The 14469-nt window shown below is 37.3% G+C and overlaps 1 gene segment (V, D, J or C); it reads right to left on the bottom strand.

The window, feature by feature from the left end:
• Positions 1-10616: 10616 nt before the first annotated feature.
• LOC119819835 lies at positions 10617-11159 on the bottom strand. The segment is given in 2 exon segments: positions 10617-11029; positions 11114-11159. Coding segments are annotated over 2 exon segments (459 nt in total).
• Positions 11160-14469: the final 3310 nt, after the last annotated feature.

Here is a 14469-nt window from a genome sequence, read left to right as displayed (position 1 = left end):
TATGGGCACAGGAGACCACTTCCTACGTATAACCCCTGTAGTACAGGCATTAAGGGAAACTTTATAAATGGGACCTGCTAAAACTGAGAATCTTCTGTAAAGCAAAGGATACGGTCATTAAGACAAAAAGGCAACCTACTGACTGGGCAAACATCTTCACAAACCCCGCAAAAGACAAAGATCTGATATCCAAAATATATAAAGAACTCAAGAAACTAGACTTTAAAAAGCTAATTAACCCAATTAAAAAATGTGGCACTGAAGTGAACAGAGAATTCTCAACGTAAGAAGTTCAAATGGCCAAAAGACACTTAAGGTCATGCTCAACCTCCTTAGTGATTAGGGAATGCAATCAAAACAACTTTGAGATACCGTCTTACACCTGTCAGAATGGCTAAAATCCAAAAAACTAATGATAGCCTTTGCTGAAGAGGATTTGGAGTAAGGGGCACACTCATCCATTGCGGGTGGGAATGAAAACTTGTGCAACCACTTTGGAAATCAGTGTGTTGGTTTCTCAGGAAATTCGGAGTCAACCTACCCCAGGATCCAGCAATACCATTCCTGGAAATATACCCAAGAGATGCCCTATCATACTACAAAAGCATTTGTTCAACTATGTTCATAACAACATTATTTGTAATAGCCAGAACCTCAAAACAACCTTGATGCCCCTCATGGAAGAATGGGTAAAAAAAAGTGTGAAATTTGTACACTTTAGAGTATTACACAGTGGTAAAAATCAATCTTGAATTTTGCATGCAAATGGATGGAAATAGGGAACACTATCCTGAGTAAGGTAACCCAGACCCAAAAAGATGAATATGGTATGTACTCACTCATTAGTGGATTCTAGCTATAAATGAAGGACATTGAGCCTGTAATTCATGATCCTAGAGAAGCTAAATAGTAAGGTAAACCCCCCTAAAAAACGTAGTTATCCTCCTGGATATTGGAAGTAGACAATATTTTCAGCAAAAATGGATAGCTTGAGGGTGGGGGTGGGATGGGGCAAAGGGAGAGGGGGAGAGAGAAGTGAGAAGCGGAGGATGGGGAGAACTTGGGGGAATGAGACCGTTGTGATGGATGAGGAGTGGATATGGGAACAGGGAAGTATATATCTTAATTAAGGGAGCCAATTGAGGATTGGCAAGAGACTGGACTCTAGAGGGGTTCCCAGGTGTCCAAGGAAATGTCCCCAGCTTGCTCCTTGTGCAGCTGAGGAGAGGGTGCCTGAACTGGCCCTATACTATAGCCACTCTTATGAATATCTTGAATACCACCATAGAACCTTCATCTGGTAATGGATGGAGATAGAGACAGAGACCCACAATGGAGTACTGGACTGAGATCCCAAGGTCCAAATGAGGAACAGAAAGAGAGAGAACATGAGCAAGGACGTCAGGGCTGCCAGGGGTGCACCCACCCACTGTGACAGTGGGGCCGATCTAATGGGAACTCACCAAGGCCAGCTTTACTAGGACTGATGCAGCATGTGATCAAACTGGACTCTCTGAGTGTGGTTTACATGGAGGGCTGACTGAGAAGCCAAGGACAATGGTACTGGGTTTTGATTCTACTGCATGTACTGGCTGTGTGGGAACCTAGTCTGTTTGGATTCTCACCTCCTACACCTGCATGGAGCGGGGAGGACCTTGTACTTCCCAAAGGGCAGGGAACCGTGACTGCTCTTTGGACTGGAAAGGCAGGAGAAAGGGGAATGGGGGAAGGGGAGGGAAATAGGAGGAGGGGAGGAGGTGAAAATTTGTAATAATAATAATAATAAAATGGAAAAAAGAAAGAAAGAAAAATAACTGGAATTAACAACCACTGGCCATTAATATCTCTTAATATCAATAGACTAAATTCACATATAAAGAGATACAGGCTAAGAGAATAGATGCAAAAACAGGATTCAGCCTTCTGATGTATACAAGAAACATACCTCAATCTCTAAGACAGACACTATTTCATGGTATAGGATTGGGAAAAGGTTTTCCAATCAAATGAACCCAAGAAACAAGCAGGTGTAGCTATCCTAATATTTAACAAAATAGATTTCAAACTAAAATCAGTCAGAAGATATGGAGAAGGACACTATATACTCAAAACAAGAACAGCCCATTAAGATGTAGTTTCAATTCTGAATGTCTATGCCCTTATACAAGAGCACCCAAACATGTCAAATAAATGTTGCTAAAACTTAAATCACATATCAAACCATACACACTAATAGTAGGAGACTTCAACACAGAAGATTAACAAAGATATAAAAGCACTAACAGATACCATGAATCAAATGGACTTAATAGACATCTATAGAACATTTCACCCAAATACAAAATAATTTAATAATTTACCTTCTTCTTAGTATCTCATGTAACCTTCTCTAAAATTGATCAAACCTCCACAGATATAAAAAAATTGGAGTAACCCTATGTCTTATCAGATCACCATGGATGAAATTTAGAATTTAACAACAATATTACTCTCAGAAAACCTACAAACTCATGGAAATTGAACAGTGAACTACTGAACCACCACCCCTGAATCAAGGACAAAATATAGAAAGAAATTGAAGATGTCCTTGAATTTAACAAAATATAAAGATACAACATATCCAAACCTATGGGATACCATCAAACAGTGCTAAGAGTAACATTCTTAGCACTAAGTGCCCACATAAAGAAAACAGAAAAAGCTCACATTAGTTACTTAAAAACACACCTGAAATCTCTATAACAAAAAGAAGCAGATGCAACAAGGAAGTATAGAAGACAGGATATAATCCAATTGAGGATAAAATTAATAAAATGGAAACAAAGAAAACAATACAAAGAATAAGTGAAACAAAGAGCTGGTTCTTTGAGAACATCAACAAGATAGACAAACCCTTATCCAAACTAATCAAAAGGCAGAGAGAGAACATCTGAATTAACAAAATCAGAAATGGAAAGTGCGATATAACAAAAGGCACTGAGGAAGTTCAGAAAATCATTAGGTCATACTACAAAAACCTGTACCCCACAAAATTGAAAATGTAAAAGAAATGGACAAATTTCTAGATAGACACCATATACCAAAGTTAAGTCAAGACGAGATAAACAATTTAAATGGACCAATAAACTGCTAATAAATAGAAGCTGAAATCAATAACTTCCAAACCAATAAAAGCTCAGAGCCAGGTAGTTTTAGTACAGAATTATACCAGAATTTCCAAGAAGAGCTAATAACTGTAGGCCTCAAACACTTCCACACAATAGAAACAGAAAGAACTTTGCCCTACTCTTTTTATGAGACTACAGATACCCTAATACCAAAATCATACAAAGACTCAACCAAGAAATAGAATTACAGACCAATCTTACTCATGAAAATAGATGCAAAAATACTCAATAAAATACTGGCAAACCAAACCAAGAACACATCAAAAAAAAAAAATTCCACACCATGATTAAGTCAATTTCATCCCAAAAATGCAGGGCTGGCTCAACATAGGAAAATCCATCAATGTATTCCATCATATAAAAAAACTGAAAGAAAAAAATATATGATCATTTCATTAGATGTTGGAAAAGCATTCGGCAAAATCCAATAGACTTCATAATAAATGTCTTGGAGAGATCAGTGATACAAGGAACTTATCTAAGTACAATAAAAGCAATATAAACAAACACAACATCAAATTAAATGGAGAGAAACTAAAGCAATTCCACTAAAATCAGGAAAAAGACAAGGCTGTCACTCTCTCCATATCTCTTTAACATATTTCTTGAAGTTTTAGCTATACCTATAAGACACCAAAAGGAGATCAAGGGGATTGAAATTAGAAAGGAAGAAGTCAAACTTTTGTTATTTGCAGATGATATGATAGTATATATAGTTGACCACCAAAACCCTTCCAGAGAAATCATACATCAGATAAATACATCCAGTGATGTGGCAGGATACAAGATCAACTCAAAAAAATGAGTAGCCCTCCTATATACAAGTGATAAAGAAGCTGAGAAGGAAATCAGAGAAAAATCAGAGAAAAAGTCACAAATAACACTAACCAAAGAAGTAAAAGGTCTATTTGACAAGAACTTTAAGTCTTTGATTAAAGAAATTGAACAGGGTAAACAAAAAAATGGGAAGATCTTCCATGCTCTTGGATAGGTAGGATCAACATAGTAAAAATGGTAATCCTACTAAATGCAATCTATGGGTTCAATGCAATCCCCATCAAAATCCCAACAAAATTCTTCACAGTTCTTGAAAAAAATCACTTTAAAATGGAAAAACAAAAAAACCAGGATAGCAAAAAAATTAAAAAAAAAATAAATAAACATCCTGTATAATAAAGGAACTTGTGGAGGCATCATCATCCCTGACATCAATCTTTATTACAGAACTATGGTATTGAAAACAGCTTGGTATTGGCATAAGAACAGAGAGCTTGATCAATGGAACCAACAACAAGATTTATATATTAATCCACACATGTATGAAGACCCAATATTTGAGAAAAAACTAAAATTATACAATGGAAAAAGCAAAGTATCTTCAACAAATGGTGCTGGCATAACTGGATGTCAACATGTAGAAGAATGACAATAGATCCATATCTGTCCCCATGCACAAAACTCATCCAAATGGATTAAAGACCTCAATATATATCTGACCACACTGAACCTGATGGTATAGAAAATGGGAAGTAGTCTTCAATGCATAGATACAGGAGTCCACTTTCTAAATATAACACAGGTAGCACAGACACTAAGAGTAACCATAACCAAATGGTACCTCCTGAAACTGAGGAGCTTCTGTAAAGCAAAGGACACAGTCAATAAGACAAACTTGCAGCCTACTGAATGGGAAAATATCTTCACCAATACTACATCAGACAAAGAACTAATTTAAAAAATATATAAAGAACTCAAGAAATTAGACATTAAAATTCTAAATAACCCAATACAAATTGGCTACAGAACTAAAAAGAGAATTCTCCACAGACAAGTCTCAAATGGCCAAATGATACTTATGGAAATTTTCAACACCCTTAGTTATCATGGAAATGCAAATCAAAACAACTTTGAGATACTATCTTAATCCTGTCAGAATGGCTAAGATCAAAAACACCAAAGATAGCTTATGCTAGAGAAGAAATGGAGTAAAGTGAACACTCATTCATTGCTTGTAGGAATGCAAACTTCTAAACCACTTTAGAAATCAGTATGGTGGTTTCTTGGAAAATTGGGAATCAACCTACATCAGGATCCAGCAATACCACTCTTGGGCATATAGCCAAAGGATACTCAATCATACTACAAAGGCATTTGTTCAACTATATTCATAACAACATCATTTGTAATAGCCAGAACCTGGAAACAAACTAGATGCCCCTCAATGGAAGAATGGATAAAGAAAATGTGGCACATTTACATATTAGAGTACTATTCTGTGGTCAAAAACAATGATATCTTGAATTTTGGATGGAATTAGAAAACACTGTCCTGAGTGAGGTAACCCGGACTCAAAAATATGAATATTGTATATACTCAATCATAAGTGGATATAAATGATATTGAGACTATAGTTCATAATCCTAGAAAAGCTAAATAATAAGGTGAACCACAAACAAACAAAAAACATATGTCCACTTGGAAGTTGTAAACAGACAAGAATGCCTGACAAAATTGGGAGCATGGTGGTGAGTGGAGAAGGGAACATGGAAGGGGTAGAGTAAAGGGAGGGGTGAGGATAAGTTGAGGTAATGAGCTAGTTGATTAGGAGTAAGAACAGAGTTGAGAGCTAGGAAAGAGATATCTTCACTGAGGGAGCCATTTTAGAGTTACCAAGAAACCTGGCTCTAGAGAAATGTCCAGGAATCTGCAAGGATGACCCCATCTAAGACCCTAAGCAATAGAGGGGAAAAAACCCAAACTTGACTTGCCCTGTAATCAGACTAATAAATATATTAAATATCACAATAGAACCTTCATCCAGTAACTGAAGGAAACAAAGGCAGAGACCTGCAATGTATCACTGGACTGAGCTCCCAAAGTCTAGTTAAAGAGAGGGAGGTATGAGACTATGAGCAAAGAGCTCAAGGCCGTAATGGGTACACCCACTGAAACAGTCTGCCTGAACTAATGGGAGTTTACCAATTCCAGATGGACTGGGGAGGAACAAGCATAAGACCAATCTAGTTTCTCTGAATGTGGTTGACAGTTGCATGGCTGGGACAGACTGAGGGACCACTGGCAGTGCTCCAGGATTTATCCCTACTGTGTATACTAGTTTTTGGAGAACCTATTCCCTTTGGATGATACCTTGCTGAACCTATATATTAATAAGTATGGCCTAGGACCTTAAAGCAATGTGCCTGTCCTTTCGGAGGATTGGATGGGGTGCTGTGGGAAGGCATGTGGAGAGAAGGGGAGGAGGGTAAGGAGTGGTAACTTGCGTCGGTATGTATAATGAAAAAAATAGTTTGTTTTCTTTTTCAAAAAATTAAATAAAAAAGAAAAATGCATAACTGACCATACATTTTATCTTATAAAATCATTCTATAATGTATATATTTGTCTTATAGTGTAAAATGCTTTTATAAATGTATACAATATATAGCAACAAAAAGATGCCTCAGTGTTAAGTTTCCTGCCTCCATGTATGACTGTCTCAGTTAAGTTCTTAGTACTTAACTATCAAGCTGGGTGTGATGGTTTATCCTACATTCCCAGCACTGGGGAGGTGGTGGCAGGAAATGCTCTGTGACTTGCCATTCCACCATTCTATCTGAAACTCTGAGCTCCAGGTTCAGTGTGAGACCCTCTCTCAACAAATAATGTAGATGTCAACTGAGGAATACACTCTTGACTTACTTTTCACCTCCAAAACCATGGGCAAAGATACACTGTGGCAATTAGTGTTTCCATTCATTCAAGCATTTTCCTTTTACTTTGAAGCTATTTAGAAGCAAGTCATGGGAGCCCCAGACCTACACTGAGCTGATTGTTATGGGAAAGAAAAAGAGAACTCTGTGACTCACTATATACCTGTTCCCTCTCCAATGCTTTCATCTGCCCTTCCTTCTCTAGGGATTCCTTCTTCTGTCACAAGATTGCCTATTTTAAGTCTATCATTGTGAGAGATGATATATTTCTGTATACAGTTCTGATATTTTCTTTTAAATTGGTCTTGGTTGTTTAACTTAAGACCTTGCATATGGAAAGCAAACACTATATCCCAGAGCTATAAATCTAGCCCTCTTATTTTTTAAAACATGACATTTTACTACAGAAAATAACATTTTTATTACAGCATTTGGTTATTCATTTCTAAAACAAACACCAGCCTCCTCAAATTCTTCTTGCTGTCAGGACTTATGACTGTATGTAGGACAGGAAAAAAAATGTAGGATCAATATTCTGTGCATCAATCTCAAGAATGTAGGGTATGAAGGACAAATAAAATCAAAGGTATAAGGAAAGAAAGAGAGAGAGAGAGAGAGAGAGAGAGAGAGAGAGAGACAGAGAAAGAGACAGAGAGAGCAGCTTTGCCTTCTATCGAGAATCTAGACCACATGATATGATGGCATCATTATCTACTGTAAAGACCCATAACACTTGCTGGAATTTCATTATTCATCTTGGACACCGCACACCTGAATTAAATGTAAAAATAAGAGTGGACTGTGCACATAAGCATGATGGAGGAGAGTTATCTGTCTATGTTACTTTCATTGGTTAATTAATAAAGAAAACTGCCTTGGCCCTTTAGGAGACAGAAAATTAGGTAGGTGGAGTAGACAGAACAGAATTCTGGGAAAGAGAGGGGAGACGCTTTAGGCAGTCACCATGATTCTCCTCTCTGAGATGGACGCAGGTTAAGATCTCTCCTGGTAAGCCACACCTCGTGGTGCTACACGGATTACTAAATATGGGTTAAAGGAAGATGTGAAAATTAACCAATAAGAGGCTACAGATAATGGGCCAGGCAGTGTTTAAAAGAATACAGTTTCCGTGTAATTATTTTGGGTAAAGCTAGCCGGGTGGCGGGACACAGCCCGCCATTCCTTCTACATAAGCAACATGGCACCTTCCACAGACTGAAATGAGTAAGACAGGGACTGCTGAGCTGAATTCTCAACCACTAGTGTTCTGAATAGAACTCTGACCCTTAGGCATAAAGTGGAGATGGGCTGTGTTTAGAGCCTTTATAATGGGAAATGAGGCCCTGACTCTAAAGTAATCCCCCAAGTGACAGTTTCCCAGGACACATGAGTTTTACTCTTCATTCAGAGGATGCTGTGGTAAACTCTGTAATGTAAACTATTAACATAGTATGAGAAAATATGCCTCTAGAAGGCAAACAAGCTAACTTCAAGACATTAACACAGAAAAACAGACAAATAGACAAATAGCAGAATAGCAGAAGAGAGAAAGATACACAAACACAAACATACTTGGAGAAACATATATATATATATATATATATATATATATATATATATATATATATATATATATGCTAGCATCTTAAGTTATTTAAAAACATTCCCTTTCAGCCTATGTCACTCATTTTACTTAAAAAATCTAGCTCATTAACAATATACCTTGATAATAATGTATCTTAGTACCCTTTCTCATCCGCATCTTACACCAGATGACCCTGTGTTTCCTGAGCTCTGTACTGTCCCGTGGAATCAAACCTCAGATGAGTGATAGAAAAGAGTTGTTTCTGAGAAGAAAAATGAGTCTGTTCTTTTTATGAGAAAAAATAGTGTCATAACTGGGGGCTGGAGAAATAGCTCAGCGGTTAAGAGCACTGTCTGCTCTTCCAGAGGACCCGGGTTCAATTCCCAGCATCCACATGGCAACTCACAACTGTCTGAAAATCCAGTTTCAGGGGATCTTACACCTTCACACCAATGTACATAAAATAAACATAAATAAACCAAAAAAGCAGTCTTTTTTATAAAAAAAAAGTGTCATAACCTTTTTCAGGGCATATGGATGATTCAAATGCAGTATTTATTTATCAAAATGAGGGATACACACTTGAAATGGTACTCTTTGAATCAAAGTTTCATATATACTACACCAGAACTATCCCATTAAGCTAACTTCCAGCAAAGAATGAGAAACTTTTAAATAAATGCTTTATTTATAATTATGTGTATATGTTTCTGTGTAGTTGGTGTAGTGATCATGGAGAAAAACAAGAGGTCCCAGTGTCCTCTGGGCTCACATGTGATTATAAGCTGCCATATGTCTAGGATTTACATTATTTAAGCTTTTTAGCTTCTCCTTGATCGTATGGTGATCACCACAGAATCACTCCCACCTTGTGTGATGATTTGCATTTTGTTGATTTCAGAGCATATCCTAAATTTAGAATACAACTTTAATGGAGCTGTGAAAATAGCGCTGCGCTTCAGGTTCTTGTCATAGCAGAACCATTGACTGGGATCTAAACTATGAATTCAGGTCTCCAAGACTGCAAAGAAAGCTGTGTGCCAGTCAAAGAGTTATCTGTGGGATGTGGGGATGAGATAATCACTGGGGCTCACTCGTTCACCAATCTAGCCATTTGTGAGAGCCAGACAAGGTGATAGAAGTTGTTTTTATAAATATTTTTTAGATGGAGGACCCTTGATAGTCTGTGCTTTTTATTTGGGGACTCCTCAATAAAAAGGGACCAGGAGGAGAAATACAAGATAGTGGTTGGACAATAAATGGGAATTTGGAATTCTTTATAAGAAAAGGTTCTTAGGAGAAGTAGGTAACTCTGGAAAAATTTGTTATTAGTAAAAGCATCAACAAATCACAAACGGAAATTCGGTTTTTATAGAACTCAGATGCTATGGAAAGGGCTGTTGACAGTTGGATGCAATAATGAAGCTTATACCAGTTGGGATGTGCATACTAGTGGCTGAGAATTTTGTACATTGAGAGCATGCAAATATGCCTGCAGAGGAATTATTCCTTGAAAATTAGGGTGCATACTAATTTTTAACAAGATGCAAATGTTTAATATTAGAGCCTTTCACAAATGATAACCAAGTATAATCTTTTAAGTTTTCTTGGTTTAGAAGAAGGAAATATTGCATATTTCATTTTCAAATCCACCCTTGGAAAGTCTATTTTACAGAGAAGCTGTAGTTTCTCCATCACATGTTCAAAAACAAAGAATAAATTACAAAATATTCAAAATTCCCAAGCTTTACATTGAAATTTCCATCGACAAGTGTCACAATTTCAGACTCCTTTTGATATATTATTTTGTGCGCACACACACACACATACAGAGAGAGAGAGAGAGAGAGAGAGAGAGAGAGAGAGAGAGAGAGAGAGAGAGAGACAGAGAGAGAGAGAGAGAGAGAGAGAGAGAGAGAGAGAGAGAGAGAAAGAGAGATAGAGAGAGAGAAAAAACACCACAGAATATATTAAATTAGTTGCCATTCTTTCTGGTAATCAGAAGCAATTGGATAACTTAGAGAATATGTAGGAAAAAATTTGATCTCATGTTTGCACACAAAGAAGATTGAATATAATAAGACAAAGGAGAGGGGCCTCAGAATATGTTTGGCTGGAAAAGCAAACCACAGGTTCTGATATTAAAATCCAAGGTCATGAAGCCTTAGCCTCTGAGATGAATATACTTAGTGACCTCTGCTGGTCCCAGATGTTTCTATAAGGAGGTTGTTGTGTATGCTCAAAATGAAGTTTCCTCACTGTGTCTCTGGCACAGTAATATATGGCTGTGTCTTCAGTGTGCAGACTGCTCAATTTTAAGAAGACTTCACTCTTGGAGGTGTCCCTGCTGATGGTGATTCGAGATTGGAGAGTTGAACTGTACTTTGTGCCTTTACCAGTCCATATTACTCCCATCCACTCCAGATTCTTTCCTGGAGGATGGCGAATCCAGTGCATATGAGAGTCAGTTAGTGAGAATCCAGAGACAGTGCAGATGAGAAACAGTGTCTGTGAGGGCTGCACCAGGCCAGGTCCTGACTCCTTCAGCTGTACCTGGGAAAAGACACCTGAAGACAAGCAACATCATGATCAGTCATACATTACATAGATGACATGCCTGGTTCCCTCTCCTGAAACCCTGAAACACTTACAACTTGGAAATGACACCAGGCAGAGGAGCAGCACCAGGACAGCCATGATTTGCTGGAAGCTCTAGTGAGAAGGAGATCGAGCTGCTCAGCTAGGGCTTTTATAGTGAGCCTGAGGGCTGCTTTGCATTGGCACATGCTCCTGAGGGGATAAAAGAAAGCAAAGGTCTTGGTTTCCACTTCACTCAGGTGAATGATATTTGTCTTATGTTTCTTAGAGGATTTGAATATGGGAACTCAGGAACATTTTCTTGTTACTGTTTGTATTTCCAAACCCTGACAAATGGGAATTAGTATGAATCACACTGTGTAGACCTGACATGCAAAACATAGGAGTGTTTCCCCTAAGTGAGTCCACATTTATGGAGTGCAGGCAGAACAGTGTACCATAACCTAAATGTGTTTGTATATCTCTATAAATTGTAGCACTGAATTAATATGGAATTGGGCCTCTTAATAATCAGTAACCCTACTTTATGAAACAACAAAATTTATTCACTTGATGTCAGTGAAATCATTCTTATTCTCATCACTTGCCTAGAAGATCACTTGTGAAGATGAAGCTCACTAACATTATTACATGTGATTTCAAGTGTTTATCTGAGAAGATACTCAAGAGACTTATTTGGTTTCTACCTCATGTGGCTCAACCTATTCACTTTCTCATTTTAGAGCATAGTATCGAGGGACTGGTTTTAGTACCTCTTGACATATGTCAGTCTACCTTTCTCTATGTACTTTTATCTCTCTTTTTAGCCATTAATACAGAAAAGCCATGTTCCTATATGTAATTATTGCATTAATAAGGGATGGGAAATTTGGCTGTCAAAAAAAAAATTCCAGAAATCACAGTATTATGCAACTAGTCATGAGAGTTGTGTTAAGGAAAGTGAAAAATAGTGAAGGGAAGCTGAAGCATTACAAAAAGTGAAGAAGTAGGCACCCTGTACCTTGAGTTGTATATCACAATAGAGAACAAGAGTGTGAAGAACTTTCATCCTTGCTTTGGTAATACAAACCATAGGGGAAATAAAGTGCAGAGCTGGACCCACACGGATCAATCGGCATTAGAAAATGTCTGTGTACTACTTGGGATTGGATATTTCACATTTTAAATCAATAGCAACATGAATGATTTTTATATTCCATGTATCTGATAAATTTATTTAATAAATTAAATTTATTTAATAAATTTATCAGACACATTATTTGTGATTATTTTCAATAACATGGGATACAAAAAGATATTGTATAAGAGAGATTCCATATGCCTGAAGACAGAAGATGAATGTGAGAACCTGGAGAAGAACAATCCACTAAAATGGAGAACACAATGACTAGGAGAGTCTGCTTCAACTAGAAAAAACAAAAAAAACAGTCAATGTCTGTCCAAGTGCAACAAAGGCCAGTGGCCAGTGAGCAATGCAGTGAACTCATCAAGTGAGCGTAACTGTTGTAAATAAAACTACCCAATGTTCCCTAAAATAATGAGATGAGGCAATCATGAAAGGAGATTCAAGGGAACAATGAAAAAATTTTTCTTTTTCTTTTCTTACGGTATAATATTTTCTTTTATTGAGGTTAAATATTTGTTCAGGGGATTTATGGAGGGGGAAGGAGGAAGGGGAAAGAAAGGGGGAGAGCAGAGAAGTGGGGAGAGAGGCAGAAGCGAAGCTGCCTCTCCGAGAGGAAGATGGAAAAGAGCACGGTATAATATTTTCATAGCTGTCTACTCACTTGAAAACTTTGCAGGGTGCTGATATTTGAATGCACAAATTATTATTTGGCCACATTAATTCAATAAATTAATTTAAAGAAAGATAACCAATGTAACTTCTGTGCCCACTTTTATTTATGGACAATTGTACGGAAAATAATTAAGTTAAAATTATAGGGATGTGATAACTATAATCACAATTAATTGTGGGAGACTCTGTGAGATTTGACACCTCAGGCTTCATTTATAGAGAGTTCAGCAGAGAGAGACAATATAACAGTGGGATATGGAAATAATCATTGAAACGCAATAATGTATTTAAATTGAAAATGTCATTTTCTTCGAATCCTCATGTAGAAGTGAGAATACTGGGCATGTGTTCGTGTATACAAATTTTTTGTGGTTTGCCCAAACTCCTTTACAGTAACGTAACAGAACCATGTTCCCTTTTACATGGCACAGGGCCAATTTCTCTCCATCCCCATAGCACTGTGATTTCTTTATTTCCTTTAGTAAATGAGTCTTGAATTATTGGTTACAGGCAACTTATTCTTTTGACTTTAACTTTCACCTTTTTGTTGATTAAAGTTGCTTGTTCTATGCAATCTGCTCTGCCCACATATGCTGGCCAAGATGAAAGAACCAACGGAGAGGATGGCATGCAGGAAAATGTCTGTTCATGAGGGCATTAGAGCTATGTGCTCTCCTTAGACTCAAATTTCAGACAAGTGATAGAAATGAGTTACATTTGAGAAGAAAAATGAGACTAATCTCTTGAATGAGGGAAAAATGTTAGGAGTTAAAGGTCTTAGCCTTTTACTTTTTGAAATTTTCTCTATGTATCAAAGCTTTATATAAACTATGAAGTACTCACATTGGGTTAACTCTAAACAGTGGATGAGAAAATGAAATATTTTGTTTCTAATTATGTGTGTATGTTTCTGAGTGAGTAGTGTAGTGTGCATGGGGCCAATTAGAGACCATGGGTTCTCCAGATTTACAGGTAGGTATGACTTAACCATTGTGGGTGCCAGAAATTGAAACTGCTTCCCTGCAAGAACAGTCTGCTCTCTGAACCTCTGAGCTGCTTCCCAAAGGGGCAGATAAGCAGTGGCAACCTTCCCTTTTATGTTTGCTGCATCTCAGTTCTCAACAGTTGAAATATCAAACCAATCTGCATGAACATGGAGGGCCTTATATCAGAACAGCCCAGCATCAAGAGGACAAAATGACCACTTAATCTGTGGAATTTAAGAAGCTCATTTTAGGAATAGTAAATAGGGAAGTCTGATCATAGTTTGGACAGTGTAGAGTGAGAAGATTAATCAGCTAGTTGGGAAGGATTATCTCAAAGAATAAGTTATATGGAAGTTGACTAAAGTTAATAAGAACACATTCTGCTTCAAATATGGAGAAAGTTAGTTTTAAAGGTAGACAGATCCCAAACCATAACAATTTGTTTTGCCTGAGGAACCACTGCTTGTAAGTCTGATGGTAAAACTAATTTTAACCAAGGTGCAAATGCATGAAATTGCATCTGTCAAAAGCAATAATCAATTCTATCCTTTTATGGGACCTTCTTGGTTTAGAAGGAAACTATGGGTATTTCAGTTTCCAGGTTGTTGTGTGAAAATAACTTTAA

Source organism: Arvicola amphibius, chromosome 7 (assembly GCF_903992535.2).
Source record: "Arvicola amphibius chromosome 7, mArvAmp1.2, whole genome shotgun sequence".
Lineage (NCBI taxonomy): Eukaryota > Metazoa > Chordata > Mammalia > Rodentia > Cricetidae > Arvicola > Arvicola amphibius.
The sequence above is the reverse complement of the archived record's forward strand: the minus strand, read 5'-3'. Positions and strand labels throughout refer to the sequence as shown.